Source organism: Ostrea edulis, chromosome 1 (assembly GCF_947568905.1).
Source record: "Ostrea edulis chromosome 1, xbOstEdul1.1, whole genome shotgun sequence".
Lineage (NCBI taxonomy): Eukaryota > Metazoa > Mollusca > Bivalvia > Ostreida > Ostreidae > Ostrea > Ostrea edulis.
The window spans coordinates 88556955-88578499 of record NC_079164.1 but is presented as its reverse complement, the minus strand read 5'-3'; the positions used below and the strand labels follow the sequence as shown (position 1 = coordinate 88578499).

Here is a 21545-nt window from a genome sequence, read left to right as displayed (position 1 = left end):
GAAACCAACAGGAATTTATCTCTTCAGATGTCAAGAACATTTTGCAAAGTCATTTATCTTCTGCATTTTTGTAACGCAACAGACACACACTCTTTTGCAGTGAACATGGAACTGCGCAAGTCCGTCAATCCCCTTGTTTACAATTACTCCCGACAAGGTTTTGGTTTTGTGGTTTTCGGACAAATGTCCAGAATGCGTAAATATACAATAATACCTCCAAATAGTCCATACGTTATGACTGTAAAGAAATAACTTGTGCACAGGATAAAAGGGGAAAAAAAACGAAAGGGAAAGTATTCTGACCGAGTCGTGGCATTCCTTAATTAGACGATGTCGTTACAAGACGTGATTCGGTCAGTCGTGTTCCGGAGTCGTCATAGAGGGTCGTTATAAAGTGTTCTAAACCCTCTACCAGGCTCTACTCGGTCTTTGCAAGCCATGACATTCATTCATGCTGGTAAGAATTGTGTTTCTACAGTATGAATGTATGACGCCTAATTATTTATTGTCATTTGTGTGCGCTATACGTGACGATCTGTTCTCAAAGCTAACCATGCCTCGCTGAGAAACAGACGGAAGCTCGGAGGTGCTCGTACGTTCTTGATTGGAAAATTCTACGGTCCATTTGATCCAGTCTTCTGCAATTTTTATTCAAATTAGGAAGAGGGACAATTGACCTTTTTTGAAAGGTAGGCTAAAAGTATTCGACACCATTAGATTGCATTGAACTTTTTCGACATTTTGCTGATTTAAGGGTTAAATTGTTAAAAAAATAACGATTTTAAATAATTATTTAAACATATGCAGCTTGAATATTACCCCCAATGTACTTTGTTTATTAATGAATTATTTAGGCATTCTCATGTTTTTACTTATTGAATAAATAAGGACAGAATTAGACATGTTTGCAAGTGAATTTTCAAACCTATTTAACTTAAGATTACACCGCATTGTAGTCTGATATGATATTACATACAGAGAACAAATACACACTCACAGGAAAAACGGAAAGGTTTTATAAATACACATACGTTAACACTGAGAAAAAGTATATTATTCAAGCATTAGAATTTGATAAAGCAGGTCAGGTGATAGAAAAGCATTAATTAACATGGCGCGTTAATTATGTCACTTCATTACGTGAAACAACCGTTAAAAGCGACCATACTTACAACAACTGGAAAAATATGAGTTCTTTCACTAAATAGATAACCTGGCAGTTTTGAAAAGATACGGAGAATTTTACGATTGAGAATTGAAAGATGTCCCTTGAGAATTACATCAGTAGGGAATTGTCAAACATATCAAAAAATCGTGATACAATGTTAAAAGTTCAAACGTTCTATAACAGGTGTTTCTAATTAATTGTAATTAATTTGACCAAAATTTGATTTTGGTTTTACGTAGCATGAGATAAGGTTTGTACTTATCATATGAAGAGAGGGCGTTTATTGGTATTTTAGGAGTAAGCTTAGTTGTCCGTGTATAGTCGGTCATGGGAAATGTACGCTAATTATTGTGTAACATGCATTAACCTTTTCCATCTTGACCCCGCGTGTTGGCATGTTTACGGCAATGTTTACGTGTGCACACTTAGTATTTTAGTAGATAGTACTTGAAGAATTCCATGCATGCGATGTGCTCATCATTTTCTTTGATTTTAGTATTGGTTAAGAAAGTATTTGCCAATTTGTCACTGTGGATTTTATAGATATGGTGGGAGTTAAATTATGAAGAATGGTTTGTAAATTCACAAACTTTCTCAGCTCAACTTGATAAAAAATTGAAATCAATATGTTGCAACATATATAATAGTGGATCCCCATAAAGCCGTGGTCAATCATACAAAAGCAAGTGATATTCAGTAATTTTTCATTTACCCCGATATTATTATACTTAATTTAAATGACACGCCTTAAGAAGAAAAGGGGCGTCTACAAAAAAAAAAAAAAAAAAAAAAAAAAAAAAAAAAAAAAAAACAACACCGTTTATTACTCACTCTAGATTATACAATATTGATATTTGTAAGTCTTTGACCGAATCAATTTTTGTCACATCTGTATCCTTGGAATATATATACATGTATATATATTACTCTAAAACATGTAAACATGTACAGGAAAGTGGACGACAACGTGCAGTAGCCTTGTATCAATTTTGCATTGCAAATATTTATAATGTATAAAACACAGTCTTGACTAGTTGTGATGGATGTTTTGTATGTAATTTAAGTCAGTGCTGACCCGTTGTGATAGACTTCCTTATAATTTTGTGCTCTTCAATTTCGCCTCTCCACACCAATTAATCAATTCCCGAGTTCATATCTCCTCCCGGAATATAGTACCTGTACATTTCTATATTCGAAAAAGTATTTTGTGCACTACGTATGTTCACTGACCATTCACAGAAGACAACATACACGCTAATTCCCTCGGGGGAAGAAGAAGTACATATATTTATTTTGGGTTTGATCTTTGAGACTGCTATTAATTGTTCATTAAGCTCACAGATGACAGGAGTATGACGGTTTTATCGCTTGTTAATGCTTAAATGAATATAGTTAACAAAAGATTCCTCTCTTCAAAGCTGTTTTATTCATTGACCTGTATTTTTATACTCCTTAATCGATTTACAATCAATTAAGACAGTTTTGATTCAATTACATTTCTGTCTGTCAATGTCGCACAATCTCGTCTGCTCTCGCACGGTGCAACGCTTAAAATCGTGTCGCTTTGTATGAAATATACCCCTCCCCTATCAGAGAATCGCATGACTTATATTTCTAAAATGTGAATCAGTTTGTTTTAAAAATATTGCTATCAGTAGAGAAATTGTTTTTAGAGAGTTAAAAAGGTATGCATTCAGATAAATATGATATCTTATATAGACGAACAATTAGTTTGGTAACCCACATATTCGATCACAGACAAAATGTCAATACCATCCAGCGGGTTTATAAATGAAAATCAAAATAAAATAAATTCTGCGGTTGGAAGGAACATCTTCGTTGTTCTTATTTGTGAGTTTGGTGCACTAGAGAAATCTGGCATTCAAGATAAGAAACATCTCTACAGATATAATATAGAATGTTTTAAAACGCATTTAAAATTTCATTTCATCAAAAGGGATGTAATATAACGCTGATTATACCTCTATAACGGTCAATGCACGAACTTTACAGTGCAGTTAGATGTTGGAACATGGCATTAGTCTCACAAAATTAATTGTAAATAAGTGTATTTATAATTTGCAGATCAAGAATGTATGTTTTGATTGCCGTTGTGTTCAGTATACTTAAGTGTGCTGTAGAATCGAGAACAAGTAAGTATTACAAATTTACCCACCTCTGTTTAAAACTCTGTAGTTGTTTATGGTACTGAATCTGATCGTGTTAAATACATGATATCCAGAATATGCTTTAGGCACATAACCGTAAAACTTCGCTATGATGCAAAATAAAAGTTTTGAAATAGTAGACCAAATCATTTAAAATTTAAAAAAAAATACTGACATATTTCACTCGTCCAGTTGGTTGTGTGCTGGAATCTGTACCGGGGACCAGGAACCAGTTTACAGTTCAAGTGTCAACAACTGGTCAATCAAAGGTCTTCTACTGTGCTAATGGAACTGTGTTCGATCAGCAGGCATGCGTTTGTGTCAACAATATGGATCCCAACAGTAAGAACCCAGTAGATGAACATTGAATAAAAAATCAAGATAAATTCAGTATGTTTTCCGTCATAATGAAATATTGTAATTGAGATATGTTTCTTATTATTGGAATCTTACAAATACAGTGTAAAGAATAATTTTACAGACTAGTTTGCCATTGATTTATTCGGTCTTTCGAAAGATGCTTTTCAATGTATCCTTTCCAGTGAGACCCACAGCCCCTCCCATCCGTCGTTCAACGAGAACTCCCTTGGATCCGCTTGCTTCCACCTCGAGACCACGTGAGTATCACATCCTGAAATAAAACCCAATCAGAACACTCCCCAAACAGATAACACGCTTCTTAGTGAAACTAGAAGTTTGCGGCTGGTTATCGGCTGCACTTTGACGTATGCATAGCACCTTTAATGCCTCTAAGCAGCACAATGCTTGCACTGGATAGTACATAGAACCCACATATTTACCACTGCTTCTTAAATTATGCTTCCTCCGTTGATCATTCGTTTTTAAGGTTTTTCAGTCTTTGCTCAAATTGTTGTTGGATTCAAAGTGCGGATCGCCAAGTGAATGGACAGGTAGGTTTGACAGTTCTCTGATTATTTTGCAGCCTGTATGTTCAAACCAGATGTAGACCGTCATTATTACCTAGAGCAGGTTCATATGTCTTCTTGGAAGAGGCGACCGTGTGCGTATGGCACACTATTTAACGAGGAAGAGTGCATGTGTATAGACAGAGCACCCATATCTACCTCAAGTAAGTCTCAGATTTGTCATCCGTGTTACAGTGTCACCAGACTGTGGACATGGCTAGCGTGAATAACACTCAGACTTTTACAAGTAACCTTTTCTGTTTCGTAATTTCTGGTTCTCCTGTCTGATCACTAACACCAGGTAATGTCTTTACCATTCTGAACTAAACGACCGGACGGTCTGTACTTTCAGTGACGTCACTCAGTTCTTGTTTATTGTGGAGGTGATGGATTCTAAATGCATGGGGATAGAAGGAAACGGGTCTAGAAAACTGTCTGCAGCATGGCTATATTATAACCCTGAAATGCATGATTATAGAGATTATTCAAATTATTTTATAATCATATAAACATCTGCAACTGCACCTGTGTAACACGCACAACAGGGGAAAAGTAGTAATTTCAACATTGTAGCATATTACATTAATTTTGGTTTAGCCTTACGTGGCAATGGAACCAAAAGATAAATATTTTCTATGTTATATATATATATATATATATATATATATATATATATTGTTAATATGGATTGTTAATCATGGTGTCACTTACAGATGTACTTATTTTCAGTTTGTAGGCCTCGTTTAGTATTGAATTTCAATTCCACACCCATCAGAGATTTTTCAAACAATGGGGTGTATGTTTCAAACGAAGGCGTGGGCTCGGTTGTTAGCGCGGGACAGTTTAACAAACAAGGTCGTATCCATATCCCCATGTTTTCTTGGATAGGACACAGGATGACCATAACCTTGCGGTTCTTTGAGTGGGACGGTGGGGACCCGGAACAGACACTTATTGCGAACTGTTACCATCCCGTTGCTGGGTCCAATGGAAGGGGATCTTTTGAACTTATGCTCAGGACCGAAGCCAAAGAAGTTGTCTTTCGAGTAAACACTACACAATCAGTGATGAGGGAGATAGTCATTCCATATTTGGTAAGTCAGACGATTACCAGTAGTCAGGTGGTTCAACTATTACTATTGATAGATAGAACATGTCACATTGACGTGTATTTATGGCACGCCAAATTCACAAAAATGAGCTAAACATAGTTTCACAGTTGATAAACTAGGTTTATCGACTGTAAACTATAGTGAACGATTCGTTAACTATAGTTTTCATCCGTAAAACTATATTTAACGGTTGTAAACTATAATTTACAAATGCTAATCCAAGTTTATCTGTCTTTAAATAAACATTAACAGTAGATTTTGCTGATAAATACAGATTCACATTTGTAAACTATAATTTACATTCGTTAACTATAGTTCACAATTGTTAATCCCAGTTTCACAAATTGTGATGCTATATTTATCAGATAAACTATGACTTGTAAACCGTAGTTTACAATCGTGAAACCGTATTTATCAGATAAACTATGTTTTGCAATCGCTAATGATTGTTTTCATTGTTAATTATAGTTTACGCTTGTGAAACATAGATTATCTGTTAACTATGGTTTACAGATGTGAAATATAGATTAACGTCGTTAACTATAGTTTACGGTCCGTAAACTATAGTTTACAGTCGATAAACCTAGTTTATCAACTGTGAAACTATGTTTAGCTCCTTTTTGTGAATTTGGCGTGCCATGTGTATTTGGTAAGTCAGACGATTACCAGTAGTCACTTGGTTCAGCTATTACTATTGATAGTTAGAACATGTCACATTGTATTTTTATGGGAAATAGGTGGGTAAAATATGTATGCTATAGAAAATTACGAGTATAACAACTGTTGTAGGCCAAACGCTGGAATAACGTGACTGCTACATATAACGGAAGATATTTCAAAGCGAGAGTGAACAACCGGGAAGGCACGGTGCAGGTCCGAGGTATACTGAAGTTTTTCTCCGGCTCGTATGTATTTGATATGAAGGTTCATATTAGTGAGTGTATGGCGAATTAGAAAAGGGCAGCTCCCTTGCATCTTTTTGTTTTGGTTATAAAGAAGCTGATGAAGAAATTTAATTTTCATAGCAACTTTCCAAATACGTAAATGTACTTCGTGTAATGAATGTTTCATAGAACTTGATAATTCTCTAAATGTAAAGAGTTTTGTATTATTTTTCAGTACTCATTCTTTTTATCAATTTAGGTAATATAGAAAGTCGTGCCGAAGGAATGTATATTGGGCAATGCCCCAGAAGTGCGCCTGGTGGTTCAAAACGAGCATACGTGGGCTATATTGATGATGTGAGTTATGATTTAATGTCAATAGATGTATATTCAAGCAAAACTAAAGTTTCGTTTTAGATCTTATTAAAATATATGTACACTGTAATCCATTTAGAGCCACGTTCATTTTAAATCAAACTTATCACATTGAATTACATGTAATTAGTGATTTTCCCCTTCTCTTGACAGTTAAACTTTTATCAATGTGTGCAACCGAATATTCCAAGTAGAGAGTTGCTCATTGACAGAAATCCGGTTTAAGGATATTTTATGCTCTCGCAGCGACAATCTGTGACAGACAGTTCATCTCAGTCACCTACAGTACTTCTTCAAGGAATTCCGTTACCGTTATCGACTGTGTCTATTTATAGACTGCTGCGTTAGATCCCCTGATGTTTATATACTGCACAGAACAAATTCAGTAGGACAGGACCTTTGCTGATTTGTATGTTCAGTGCAGCAAATTTATGAGATACTCAGGTATATTTCATGTGAATCTGTGTGTTCTATGTTTGTATTAAGTACTTTTTGCAGTACACGAGTCCTTTGTTTTAACTGTTATAACATGTAATTTAATTGTAAATATAGCGACTTGAACTGAATGTTAATGATACCTCATTGAATAATATTGAAAAGTATTTATCGCTTTTTTCCTCATTAAATGTTGAATGAAACTTTTTTTTATTTTTTCTGTAGCTAACTGATAATATCGATAATAGTAATGACAACAATCTTAAAGTATATTTTATGTAGTACGCATTTTGAAAAATGTTGACAAGGGTTATTGATTCGTTACCACGCACTAGCGTGCGAAGTAACGAATTGATAACCCTTGGCTTGTGAACATTATTTTCAAAAAAATCTGTTTGTATGTATGAAATGTATATTCTCCATTTCCCAGCTATTATATTCATAAGGATTGTTTCAAGTCTCCACACTCCACGAAAAAAATCGGGATGATTTCAACTTCTCCATCGTCAACTTCCCATACTTATACAGCAATATTGCGTTCTCACATGCATATGGTGTTTACATCTCTCAACTGATTCGATACGCAAGAGCTTGTTCTGCGTATTGTCCGTTTTAAACAGAAGCAGGCTACTGACAATCAATTTGATGGTGCAGGGGCTCCAACAGTCTCGTTTAAAATCAGCATTTCGCAAATTCTATGATCGTTATAACGATCTAGTTTGCCAGTACAATCTATCATTTGGGTCAAATGCTGTCTGACGTGTTTCATGTCGATTGTTAGGCCGTTCTTGGCACAATGATTTTGACTACGGATAACTTCGTTTACCTGATCAAGTTATAGGGCTCACGGCGGGTGCGACCGGTCGACAGGGGATGCTTACTCCTCCTAAGCACCTGATTTCGCCTCTGGTATATCTAGGGGTCCGTGTTTGCCTAACTCTTTATTTTGTATTGCTTATAGGAGTTATGAGATTGATCACCGTTCATTATCTTCGCCTTTCATAAAGATCCGACAAATATTCATCCCAGAAAGAACACACTTGCGATGAAGAATAAAAACAATTTATGGGACTGCTGTTTGCGTACCAGAAGAGCATCATGAGCAAAATCCCTATTAAGTAGGTGATCTAAACTGATTTCATCTCATCCCGTTCACCCACCTGCTACAATTACAAGTTGTTCTGCAGAGAGTATTTACCAATCATTGTTTACGAATAAACTAAATTAGAACCAGGAAACATTTCAAAAAGAGGTTTCTTTCAATTTCTTGATATCTTATCAAAGTAACTGCATACTCGCAGTTTTATCTGATACATGCATCAACTTAAATAAATTATTGATTTTGAAAAATGTGGTGACATCACAGGAGGGTGGATTTACTTTATGTTCAAATTCAAAGAGAACGAGTTTGTATTTGAAAGAGGCGTGTATATGTGGTCTACAAACATCAACAAAAATGACACAATATCAGGTAGAAATCTTAAACATGCTAAACCAACTGAAGTATATTTAGAGTGATATTATAAAAATATTACATGTTTTGTAGGATAACATATGAAATTGTCATCCCGCTACAAACCCCTTTTCACTGAGACAAATGCGAGGTCTACAATGGTTTTTTGCGGGGTGACAATTTCAAATGTTACCCTACAAATCATGCAATATTTTTTTGTTATACTGAGTGTTTTAGAAATGCAGTGAACCGTCTGCGCAGTGAACAATTTTATACTGATACGCATGCATTGTCAACCGTTGATATGTACAGTTACCCCCGAGGGCGTGGTTTATTCAGGCAATGGGGTAACAGTACTTTTTTTTTTTTTTAAATGCTTCTATACCAATCAAATTTGTCTTCTTTAGATGAAAGTTTATCAAATATCAACTTTGTTTCATCATTCCGGCGCTGTGGTTCTTGTTTGGCTTTACTACATTTGTACCATGAAAATATGAAGATATCGAACAGTGATCAATCTCAAAACTCCAATAAAGAGTACAAAATTAGGTGTAGGATGAATATTGACCCCTGGACACATCAGAGGTGATATCAGGTGCCGAGGAAGAGTAAGCATCCCTTGTCGATCTTGAAAGCATCCCCTGTCGAACCGGTCACGCCTGCCGCGATCCTCACCGGTATATCTTGATCAGGTAAACGGAGTAATCCGCAGCCATTATCAGCGCGTCAAGAACGGCCTAACAATCGGTATGAAACACGTCAGACAGCATTTGACCCAATGATAGGTTGTATTGACAAACTAGATCGTTATAACGATCATAGAATTTGCAAAATGCTGGCTTTAAACGAGACTGTTGGTGCACGGCGTTTCAACAGGGGATGCTTACTTCTCCTAGGCACCTGATCCCACCTCTGGTATATCCCGGGGTCCGTGTTTGTCCAACTCTCTATTTTGTAATGCTTATAGGAGTTATGAGATTGACCACTGTTCGTTATCTTCGCCTTTCGTGAAGTAAATCAATTGACTTACAAATATGTCAGATTATATAATGCTTGTAAGAATGGTTTCTATAGTCTTCCTCTCAGAGTTTGCAGAGTTGCAATGTCGAAACTATATTACATGTACCAGTTCTAAACTTTACACATGAATATGAAGAAAACCACAATCACGTATACAATGTCATAAACTAGTATTACGAAAAGCAAAAATCTTGAATTCTTCTTGGTCACTTGATTTATCTTGCAGATTTTGATGAAAATTAAAATACATAAGGTAATGAAATGTTATTTATAGAAGAACTTGTGCACACTAAACCCTTAGCCTGTCTCCATAAATCTGATAAACATTTATACGTGAAAAAATTAACTCCACAGACCAAACAATTATAAGGTGACACAGAATTCATGTTTGATAATTGTCTGTCTTGTAACATTAATGGTGAATATTTATCGCTTATATTTGCCCTTCATGTAAGGCACGACGTTCTACTGGGAACATGTACAGACCGCAGAGGTACAACGGATTCATAATTTAACATTGCAAACAAAAAATTGTAATTAATTCTCGATATACTCCACCTAGTTCCAGCCGGTGGAACTTGTACCAATAACCGTCATTTGTCAACCAAAATCTTTCTTTCTATTTTTTTTCTTTTAAATCCGCAGGCGTTGAAATACAAAATGCTTACAAAGGAGTTGTGTAAAACAGAGCTATATAATTTATTCAAAAATGGACATTTATCAACAGTGACATATATAACATCACATAGCAGGTAATTGAAGTACTATAAATATATCACAAGACGATAATCCACTACACGTGTTTGAAATATTCCACTACATCGGCTGGCAGGCAGCTGTAGTACCACTGAAACTAATTAACAAAGTTAAATGTGAATTAGTGGAAGATATATCATTGTATTTTAATAAACTTGCCTTCAGCTTACTCTTTATGTGACATATTTCGCAGACAACTGCCCTTTTTGTTGCATATTTAAACGAAATTTGAGATTTTATTTCAGATTACGCGCTTGCATGATGTAATAGACAATTAACTAAAAACCATGAGGACTTACGAAGTCTATGGTTCCCTTGAATGGACTCAGGTCTTTATCGGCTCCTCTGCCCAGATACAGCGGCGAATCACAGTGTAGATGGGGTTCCGCTGCATGTAAATCATATAAATAATTCCCACTCCACATAAAAGTAATTGCTCTCAAATTTTACCCAAAATAGGACAGTTTGTATTCAAGTTCTTAGGCATGTAGAGGAATAGGGTTCTATTCTGTATTATGCTCAGGCAACATGAACAGCAAGATATTGTGCTCGATACAGTGTGTTTTGAAATAAGAACCGCTCATTCTAAAGTATATATATTAGGGATGTCAACGAGTATTCGAATAGTCTTCGTTCGATACCATCGATGTTCGACTAATTTCTTTTTATATGAAGAGTCGGAAAAAAATCGCGCATACTGATAATTTACCTATTTGAAATCAGAGTATGTGTGTGGTGATTTACCAATACAGAAAATGATTGGAAATTTCCTTGTGAATTCACCGAAAAAATATGAATAAGCAACAATCTGAAAAGTTAACAATTTCAATCGCGAACATGATCGTGATAGACTACCTTCTTGGGCCGGGAGAGGGGTTTACGGAACTTGCCAACACTATTTCTCCAGGATTCAATATTCAAAGTCGGAATACGGCAAAGTCAAGAATTGGAGGGAGAAAATGTATGAAGATCAGAAAGAAATGCTACTCTTTTATGCTAGATAATGTGAAGTCGGTCTCTAATAAAATATATTGTCATGCAAGCTGTCTTAATTAATTGTCATAATGGATGTTGTCATTGGGGTATACTAACCAGGACTTCTACTACGATTAACTGAACACTAATCGGTGGGAATTTACAACTAGGGGATCCTGCTCACGCTGTTATGTATACTCAAGGTGTTTATCATGTTCATCCCTATACATGATAAATTTACTTCATTTTAAAAACATTTACCTGGTGTAATATTAAATTTAGATTCAATATGCCTTGAAGTACCTTGTATTATGCGTATCTGATTGTTTGTAAAGGCTCGTATTTACGCGAGTAAATTATAATGAACAATATATGTATATATTTTACACAAAGGAATATCGCAGTAACAGTATTTAAAAAGTTAGAATAATTGAATATAATTCGAGTAAAAATATCAAATAATCGTCTGAGAATATTACTCATTTTGACATCCCTTCTATCTATCTATCTATCTATCTATCTATCTATCTATCGTGTGATCTTACCAGGTAGCTTCATTGTGACGTCACTTTCACGTATTGGTGAAGTCGCCTTCCAATTTCTTTCTTTATCGTAAGCGGTCCACATGGCAACTTTGTGATCCACAGAAGCCAAAGTCAATGTTGTATAATAACCATAGCGGATGGCCTATATGTGTAATACATGAGTATGTTCAACACAAATTTAATCATAGAATTAGGAAAAAGCAAAGATATAAAAATTTCACCGCACAAACATATATTAGTCGAGACACAGCTTCTATTTGACTATGAATTATGATATTTGTCAAAAGAATTACTACCAAACCCTTACCATGGACCGTAGATGGAGTCTGACAAATCCGTGGGCAGTCTTGATCTCAGCTACAACACCCAGAAGCTCACCTGATCTTTTCAGATACACTCTAATACTAGGTAGGTCCGTTTCCTGGCAATTTGAATTTTCAAATAACATCATGTCCTTGTAAACGATTGTTCTCAAGGATATTCTGACAGCGAAGTCATGGGCGTAATGATTAGCCATCCTCCGAATGTACACCATGGTTTTCTTTCCATCGAACACACCCTGTCCATCTGCGATGGTCACGTTCCACAGCTGAATTGATCGCCTGTTGAATTGGAGGTCTAGGTTTGGTACACACGTGTCTGTTTTCAACAAAGAAATATCTAATTTAAGAACGGGACTATTTTCATCAGAATCACCAAAAACAAAAAAACAAACCACGAATTAGATTGTCAAATGTTTGGGACAACCTGTCCCTTACTTATTCATGATACAATTTTATCAATAAATAAAATAAATCCATATTGCTTAACATCACTTCCTTCATTATATTTCATACATAGGATACCTGTTACAGATTTCACAACACAACCACACTTCACAGAGCTATACATATGGTTTGCAGGACATTTCTGCTCCTTGTTTGTCTTTACGTTGATGTATCTTTCTTCCGATGCTGCTGGTCTCAAATGGCAAACCCATGTTTCTGAATGTAAAGAAAATATTAAATTATGAAACAGGTTGGCAATATTTACTTTGCAAAATATCATCTTATCATTCCGGATGTGTCGGATATACGCATATGTATATCACTATGGCAATATTAATTGAAGGTTTTGTGATCAGAACATTTCATAGCGAATCTAAAAAAATGAGAGAGAGAGAGAGAAAGAGAAAGAGAGAGAGAGACTTATCCATGAATTACCAGGTGTAGTTGTCTTCTGGTGACCTTTGTTGATGAGTGTGAAGCACTCGCCTCTGGCGTCATCCACACAGTGATCGGATAGAGGGTCGTATTTCTTGTGGACAAGTAAGCCCCTCTCTACCCTCTCTCCACATGTGCACAACTTCTTGGTGCGACCTCCAAGGCATGTGTAGAACTGGTCACATCGATTCTCCTCCAACAACCGTAGAGTTGTGTAGTTATATCCATCAGGGCGAAGTTGACAAGGGTCTGGTAATGTGTATCAGTTAAAAGTACTAGATCTCGTGTAAAACTACTTATTGTCATTAATAAAAATGATTGCGAAAAATATTGTAGCTATAAGATCATGTTACATAAGGATTATACAGTATTCGGCATCTTATTTTCTGATTTTTTAAATGTATATGAAGGTTGCTAATGAAATTTGCGAACACAAAACTCAATCAGTAAGAATTATTGAATATGCGGCAAACGAATGAAAATGTAATATTCAGACAAACGACTGTAAAAGAAACGAAGATACGTCAAAATCTACACTTGCGAGAATTTATGCACGACATGTTTGATGTCAATAAACTTACAAAAACAGAGTAAATGCAATATATCGCCATTGATGTCGATGTGAATCATGTAAATGCATGTATAGATTGAACCGTCTGTAAAATGGTTGATATATGAAATGTATTGTTATAATAATTAATTAAATTGTACCCAGGGGAATGTTCCGTAAATAGAACGTGTGGTGAAAAGATGGTCAGCGTTAATAAGATTGTAGGACAACCTAAACTCTTTCTATCATAATTCATCATTTACGATGGCTTCCCAATCCAAAGAGAATATTAAAAAAAAAATGATACCATATTGGCAGTTGGCTTGCATGGGTGGCTGACATGTTTGGGATGTAGGGTTCCAGAACGTCTCAGGATCACACTGTTTTGAAGTCTTAAGCTGGGAGTCCAGGCAGATGTGGTATTTGCTACAGTCCATTGGATCAGGGACTGTAACCATTCCTCTACAGTTACATTTAGCACACAACTCTGTAAAAAAAATGCATTTAGCTATTAAACACTTGTTACAGCCTACATAAGCCAAGTTAAAACACATCTGGAGTTGTTTGAGCAGACTAAAGTTTTGATCAGCATCTGTTCAATAAATGTACATTATGGAGTTGTATGGAGAGATGGCACAACACAATAAATTGTTCCATGAAGTCTTGTTCGGAAATTTATCATCAACAAATATTCATCTAAGGTGTGATTTGGTTTAGAAATTTCTCTTATATATTTCAAAAACTTAAAAAACCAAACTTAAACGGGATACGTAGAAAGGCATGAAGAAATTCATGAAAGACACTACTTACATGTATGTGTGTTGCATTCCCTTCATACAACAAAAATGCCACCCATTTAAAAGCAGCACTGATTGAAATATAAACAGAGTACACTAGTAGCTGTGATATAATCACCTTCAGCGTCGTTGGGATCTTTTGTGACCACTGTGGGTACTACCGTCGTAGAGAGATCTTCCCCTTCGGTGACTACATGCAAAGGAAAAGAAATTCTTTAATGATATTTAATTTATCATCTGCCATGATCAATGGTACATACATATATATTACATGTTTGATTTTTATTCTGTCTATCTTACCTTTACAAAGGCTTTTCGTGGCACTTTAACCTCTTTGAATCGTGTACATGTTTTCTGCATTTATTTGAAGCAATGTCTTACCTCTACAGATTCTCTCATGCAAGACCAGCGTCCCATTTTGCAAGAATGACGTTAAGGTCTTCAACCAAAGAAAATTATGTGTTATGTTGTTGGCGACATCCATGAGTTCTGTGTAAGAAATGTCGGTAGGTCCTCCAATTCCCATAGCAACCATTGTAATATTGTTCTTCACCGCAGCTGCAGAACTTTCACGAGTTTTCTGTGGATACATGGACTTCCCGTCAGTAATTACCACGCCTACCTTTCGTGCATTCCTCTTTGGTTCTTTTTGGGGAATAAACAAAACTAAACCTCTTTATATCGTATAAATGAACAAAATGTACATGTGAATTTTCATTGCTCATAATCAAAATCAGTAAAACACAGTTGACGTAATATGATGAATAATGGTAAAGAACATGTGAAAAGTTTTGATAAAGTCAAATAAACCATTCAAATTTCGTTTCACAAGTGGAATGAACTTATTTCGTAATAAAATGTCTATAAAAAAAATTAAAAATATACAATTGGATTCCCTTTTCTTTCATGCAATATACATATTATTATGTTCATAAACATGTTGATTTGAACACATTTTATAAACATATAATGTTGTATCATAGCGGTTTTTTGCGGGCACTACATTTTGCCTAGTTTGTTGATTTATTCTGAATCGTCTAAATAATAATCACACAATTTCAAGCTACATTATATTAATATAACAGCCATAAATTCAAATGTAAAATTATCGAACATTAAAATTCTTGACTTTCCTTGATCTTGTGATTTTTTCAGATTTTACACTCGTCTCAAACCACGCTATGCGGATGTACAAGCGAAAATATGCGTATGATGCTGTGTGTATTACAGTGTGTTGGACTTTACTAACCTGACATTAGATACTCTGTTAATCGGGTAATAGCCAGGTCTATTTTTGTCATCCCTTTAGTGTGGACAGCCCCGAGTATGAGTTTTCTCAAGGACACTTTATCGCTGATGTCTTTTGCTACCTCCTGGACTTCGTCATCAAACGTTACTATTCCGCGAACTTTTACGTCATTATTGGAGAGCTTTATATTACTGATGGTGTTAGCAACAGTCCGTTTGATAGCGTTAAACATTTCTGTGGTTAAGCTCCCTGATGCATCCATTGCGAACGCAATGTCAACCAAACCTGTGCATTCTATAGAACAAATACACAGATTTAAATATCCAAAATATTTAAATTAGGCGTTTTAGGTAATCGGAAAATTAATCATGAAATGAAAATAACCAAAATACCTTCTAAGACAACTGTATTGGGTGTGGATGCAGTTGATGGTTCTGTAGTTATTGACGGGACAGTCGTTGTGACATACAAATGCAACGGCTCCACTGAAAAGGAACATTGTAAAAAGGTACAAATAATGCCGAAATATAATTCAAAGCAAAGCACATATTGAAGAAAGAAATACTGACAGTTCTCAAAAGTTCGTATCGCCCAAGAAAATCCGTCAGTGTTGAGTTTTTCCCAATCCTGAAGCTGTAAGTAGTAATCGGTCTGGGTTTTGGCGATAGTGGACATCTCTAGTTGATCAGTATGCCTACCGACACCGATAGACAACAAATTTAGTCCTTTTGACCAAGCCTCAGAAGCATACGACTTCAAATCTCCATCATTATCCGTGTCGTCATCCATCAAAACGAGACCAATTTTGGCAGCCGTTGACATAGAAACATCAATTAAACCATTTAATTTGTTGATAAGTACACTTGGTTTTGGTTGGATTGATATATGTTTTGTAAAGTCGCTTATAATTTTCATATAAGACACCAACATATGACGTTGAAAGTCAGAATATTCAATTATATTTATGATCTTATCAGAAAAGGTTGAAACTCCGTATTTAGAAAACCGTGAAGATATTCCTGACGTTAAGTATTGTGTTGCCACTTTCATCCATTTCAATGCTTCATCTGCCACCAATGAGTCAGCATCCAATGCAAAAAGTATGTCAAATTTTCCTACAATCACAAAACAAATTTTTAATAAAGGTTGCCTGCAAATGTAAGAAATACATTTAATATTCTCGTTTAATTATGACAACTATACTCTACCTCTTGGTAACACGGATTGCAAAGTGCTGTCAAATACATTCATTGCTTTTGGACTCGCGTCTCCTAGTGAATACAAGGGAAGACTGTAAGTAAATGTGTCAGGGTAGGATTCAATTCCTATTGGAATCGTCACAAAATGTACTCCATCTAACTTCGCTTCTCTGAGAGCAATGTCAGTCAACAGTATGTCAGACGGTTCCTTGTCGAACATCATCAACACTACTTGTGAACTGCTTTGTGTTTTCGACTCTTTCATTCTTTGATGTAAACTCTTTATCGTCGTGTGAAGTGGGAGAGTTTGAGGTGTGATTGAATCACGTGAATATATGTCACGTGAACTTTCGCGTTTGAAGGCGTAGACCCGTTGCATTACATCTGTTATCGTGTCCTTGTTCAGAACCTGGCGGACAAACTCGGGACGGTATTTTCTGTTGTATTGCCCAAACGTCAAATAATAGCTCTTCCCTTTGGACCACAGCTTGCTGAACATGTTTATCATCACTTTGAGATTTTTTATATCTGTTTCCGTCACATTTAATGACGTATCTAGGGCAATAGAAATGTGTGTTGTCTTCGTTGAGTCCAAACCTAAAACGATGAAGAAAGATAAAAAGAAATATAATTATAGTTTCAAAAGTCTGCACAAAGGAATACATGTTCTCCTGTTTTAATGAAGGTTACATTGTGAACACCATTGGTTTTAGAATATGATAGAGACACAATCAATCCTATGTATCGCAGATGTTACAATGGCGTATGCAAAATGAAACTTACTGACAGATTCCATAATGTTCTTGACTGAGGCAATAGCTCCTATAATATCGGTAGCAGACGACAGTTTTGTGATACGTGTGTTGTCACCTGTTATCATCATTAACTCTCCATCCCTAGTCTTGTCTACTTCAAAACCTGGACAAAAATTAAATGTCTTTTTATGATGATGTACATTTCTCAAAGTATGTGAACATGTTCAGACTTTGAATTTGTATACTATTCCAAACCGTATATGAATGCATGCACTGATATCAACACTTATAACTTAAATTTTGATTTATACCATGTTTGATTACGGCGAATTCGGATGTAATAAAGGAATTAATTGTAAGCGGACTATTGAAACTGAATCTGGAGAATGCAGATGTATTCCTAGAAGTAGTTTCAAATGATTTAAGGTATTTGAAAATGCTTCGCTATGACCTAGTGGTGAACAAGTGAAGATAACCAACAGTGACCAATCTCATATATCCTAGCAAAGAATACAAAATTAAGGAAGTGGCAAATATGGACCCCTGGATATATCAGAGGTGGAATCAGACGTCTAGGAGGAATAAACATCCCCTGTTGACCGGTCATACACACCGTGAGCACTATATCTTGATCACAGGTAATCAGTAATCAACATTAGTATGTAAAGAACGGCCTAACAATGAATTTGATAAGTTTTTAAATCGCGGCAGACTATTTACAAACAAGTTGATGTTACAGGGGTTTCAAAAGTCTCGATTAAAATCGGCATTTCGCAACTTATATGTTCGTTATAATGATCTAGTTTGCCAATGCAACTTGTCTTTTGGTCAAATGCTGTCTGACGTGTTTCATACCGATTTTTACGCCGTTCTTGGCACACTGATTTTGATTACTCCGTTTTCCTGATCAAGATATAGGGCTCATGGCGGATGTGACTGGTCGAAATGGGAATGCTTACTCCTCCTAGACACCTGATCCCACCTCCTGTATATCCAGGGATCCGTGTTTGCCCAACTCTCTATTTTGTATTCCTTATGGGAGTTATGACATTGGTAACTGTTAGTTATACACTGTATTCACCTTCAGACAGCATTCCACCCAATGATAGCTTGTATTTATGAATTAGATCATCACATCGACCACAAAATTTGCAAAATGCTGACCTTAAACAACACTAATAAACGAGTGATATATTTTCTTTTGTTGGAATTCACGAATTTATAAACATTCCTATCTGACAATCACATTCTAGTGGAAAAGAAGCAAATAATTTGATTTTATACAAATCAGTACAATTACAGGCTCACTTCTAGTCCACACTAAATTTCATGGTTTCTGCTTTTAGTATTACAATGGTTTGTATTACTTCGGTACGATCAAATGGAGGTACTATTACTTGGAGAGGACCCGCTGGAAACGTAGTAGTCCACATTTTCACGTGGTACGATGACCGTTTAGCAAGTATCCGTGTTAGACAAAATCCACATTAAGTGGTGCATATAATGGAAGGCGAAGATGAGGAACAGGAAGTCAATAACGAAAATTTGATAACCTGGATTTTAAATTTGTTCTCTATTTTTGCTGTAATCAAACTTAGCCTTATTTATAGAATTATAAATCAGGATTTTACAATACCAAGAGCAAACATATGAACGTTGGAGTCCTTCAGAAGTCGTGCTGCAGAACGGGTGACAGTGGGCATAGACGATGGTCCTCTCGAAATCAGGAACCCTACTCTATTTTCAGAGCGGTCTTCCGAATATAGAAAACTCATCAGAATACCATGAAGACCAGCGTGTGTATTCCTTACGTCATTGTTTAACACACGCCTACTGTGTGTCTGAATGTCTGATATCATTTTCTTCTGAAGACTAGAAGTGGTTTCCTTTTGATTGATGTTGTGAAGCTCTCTGACGTAGAGCTTTAAATAATTTTTCAGAAGATCATCATTTAAATTCATACTAGACGCCGACACAAGGATATCATTCCTCTGGCCGATCACTGTAGAAGAAACGCCAATTCAATTTTAAAATACATAGATTTATATAAATATGCTAAAAACGAAAAAACCAACTGTTTTAAAAGGTGAGAGATTATATTTGCAAATGACGTACAGTATTTTTGCAACGAATGCATGGTTTGACTGGCTCCATCAAATATCAACTCTGCCCAGGAAATATACAATGGTGGTATAGCTGTATCCATCATATTTACTTTTTCCTTCAATCCTTCTGTCGTAGCATTTTCGTTATACAAGACAAGAGGCATAATCAAAACTTTGTCATGGTCTGCCTCTTTCAGGAGCGCAGTTAAATCTTCCTCCATGAACGAATCGGCAATAATGACGATGGCGATCTTGACGTCCGATTCTATATCATTATACAGATTCAGCACTTCTCTTATGACGTTTGCCGTTGTCCACTGTAACTGGGTTATCACACCTCCACGTTGGAGACCATATGGAATGTGAAAAGTGACCATGTAATTTTTTATGCTGCTGATGTAGTTGATTTCAGTACAGTAGGTCGCCAGCGTTAGTTGGACGTTGTCGGATCCCATATGGATATTTCTCACAACATTTTCAAGAAATGTATTATATTTATTAAATTTCTGAACATTGAATGTGTGTGGACAGTTGCTATATCCAATCAATATTTCTGCTGGTCCATGAAATACTGAAATATTACATATCAAATTATACACATTTGTGCATTTGGTATATAAGCAACAACATGTCAAGCCCTTGACCGAATTTTTAAACCAAAAATTAGCCTACTAGTTCGAAATTTCATGTTTATGAACTTACCGTCATGTGTTACATTTCCTGAAAAACAAATCGACATATATAACACATTAGATATACATGAATGAAATTGTTTACACAGACTTTCAGCATTGAAAATATTGTTGGGGATTTTCTGAATAATCTTTCTGAAATATAAATGTAAAGCCAAGTTGATATTAGTATTGTATTACATACCTGGTTTAGGGTATTTCAACACCTCTGTAGGTAAAAAATAATATGTATCATTTTTGGAATATTCTTCAATATACATGTATTTTTTTTTTTAAATCTGAATATAATCTGATTAATGCTTTCATCTACAAATCGATTTTGGGAATATTCTTTGTCACTACTATTAATTTTAACTTTTATGAAAACGTCCAATACTTGCCTGTGCCAACAGCTCTCACAATATTATTCAACCCACTGGTTAAAAGTGACTCCTTGGAAACAATAATTCTGTGTGCCACCCTAAAATCGGTCAATGTTAGAGTCATATCCGGATTTACTGACGAACCTATTCCCACGTACATCATCTGGACATTGGAAGACTTTGATTTGGAGCTGAAAAATGACTTTGTTGATGCAAAAGTTCTGAGATTAAGGGGTTTATCCGTTATAAACAAGGCAATGTTTGATGACTCGCTTGGTGCAAACAGGAAGTCACTCGACACTTTCTTATATGCCAGAACAGGGTCGAAATACCGATAATCTCTGCTCGGCATGTGTTCTAGAAAGTCTTTAACTTTAATCATGCTGGCGGTTTCGTCGAAACGTCCGATGGAAGTAGGTCCATCAGCTAAGGTGGCAAGTATAAGATTCACCGATGGATCACCAAACTCTATATATTCTAAGAGTCGGGATATCAAATCCTTTGTATGATCAAGGCTTTGAATTGTGACATCAAAGACAATAGTAAAGAGGTAACGTCCACGGATCCCTGCAGTTGAATTAAAGTAGTTTCATTTTCAAAAAATAAGAATTCTTTTAACATTATATTTCAATAATATTTCGCTTCAAACTGATATTTTTCTCTTGAATAGATGTACACACGTAGTAATAATATCCCCTATATAGTAATAACTTTTCAGATAATAGATAATCTCAGGAATATCTAAATGTAATTAATGGAATATTTTAAAATACGTCACTTTATAGAATTTAGTGTAACATCAAACGAAATTGGATAA

The 21545-nt window shown here is 35.7% G+C and overlaps 2 protein-coding genes across 3 annotated transcripts in view; one reads left to right on the top strand and one right to left on the bottom strand.

The window, feature by feature from the left end:
* Window positions 1-113: 113 nt before the first annotated feature.
* On the top strand, window positions 114-7271 carry LOC125675993 (asparagine-rich protein-like). 2 transcript variants are annotated; one of them, XM_056164885.1, is made up of 10 exons: window positions 114-457; window positions 548-689; window positions 3254-3321; window positions 3529-3678; window positions 3879-3953; window positions 4280-4426; window positions 4992-5356; window positions 6164-6254; window positions 6518-6615; window positions 6787-7271. In XM_056164885.1, the coding sequence occupies exons 3-10, from the start codon at window positions 3261-3263 to the stop codon at window positions 6856-6858; spliced, it is 1059 nt and encodes a 352-aa protein (XP_056020860.1). In that variant the 5' UTR covers window positions 114-457; window positions 548-689; window positions 3254-3260; the 3' UTR covers window positions 6859-7271. The 2 variants fall into 2 exon arrangements, with proteins under 2 accessions (XP_056020860.1, XP_048769830.1); XM_048913873.2 differs by lacking the exon at window positions 4280-4426 and having other exon boundaries at window positions 117-689.
* Window positions 7272-10216: 2945 nt separating this feature from the next.
* LOC125667328 (uncharacterized) overlaps window positions 10217-21545 on the bottom strand; it is a 31396-nt gene continuing 20067 nt past the window's right edge. The window contains exons 11-25 of the mRNA XM_048900852.2: window positions 20747-21295; window positions 19685-20245; window positions 19206-19571; window positions 17598-17732; window positions 16824-17411; window positions 16185-16730; window positions 16008-16100; window positions 15616-15909; window positions 14748-15011; window positions 14485-14556; window positions 13877-14056; window positions 12125-12456; window positions 11818-11959; window positions 10597-10685; window positions 10217-10394 (exon numbers count right to left, since the gene is read on the bottom strand). Of these exons, the coding sequence (XP_048756809.2) occupies window positions 10335-10394; window positions 10597-10685; window positions 11818-11959; window positions 12125-12456; window positions 13877-14056; window positions 14485-14556; window positions 14748-15011; window positions 15616-15909; window positions 16008-16100; window positions 16185-16730; window positions 16824-17411; window positions 17598-17732; window positions 19206-19571; window positions 19685-20245; window positions 20747-21295 (4271 nt within the window). The 3' untranslated portion in view covers window positions 10217-10334. The remainder of the gene's footprint in view (window positions 10395-10596; window positions 10686-11817; window positions 11960-12124; window positions 12457-13876; window positions 14057-14484; window positions 14557-14747; window positions 15012-15615; window positions 15910-16007; window positions 16101-16184; window positions 16731-16823; window positions 17412-17597; window positions 17733-19205; window positions 19572-19684; window positions 20246-20746; window positions 21296-21545) is intronic.

What these genes read in the sequence shown, in the direction of transcription:
- LOC125675993 (XM_056164885.1), top strand. Translation starts at nt 3,261, where the DNA reads ATGTATGTTTTGATTGCCGTTGTGTTCAGTATACTTAAGTGTGCTGTA. An exon ending in AGGCACGGTGCAGGTCCGAG is followed by an intron (nt 6,255 to 6,517) that starts GTATACTGAAGT and finishes TTATCAATTTAG; the next exon opens with GTAATATAGAAAGTCGTGCC. An exon ending in ACGTGGGCTATATTGATGAT is followed by an intron (nt 6,616 to 6,786) that starts GTGAGTTATGAT and finishes TTCTCTTGACAG; the next exon opens with TTAAACTTTTATCAATGTGT.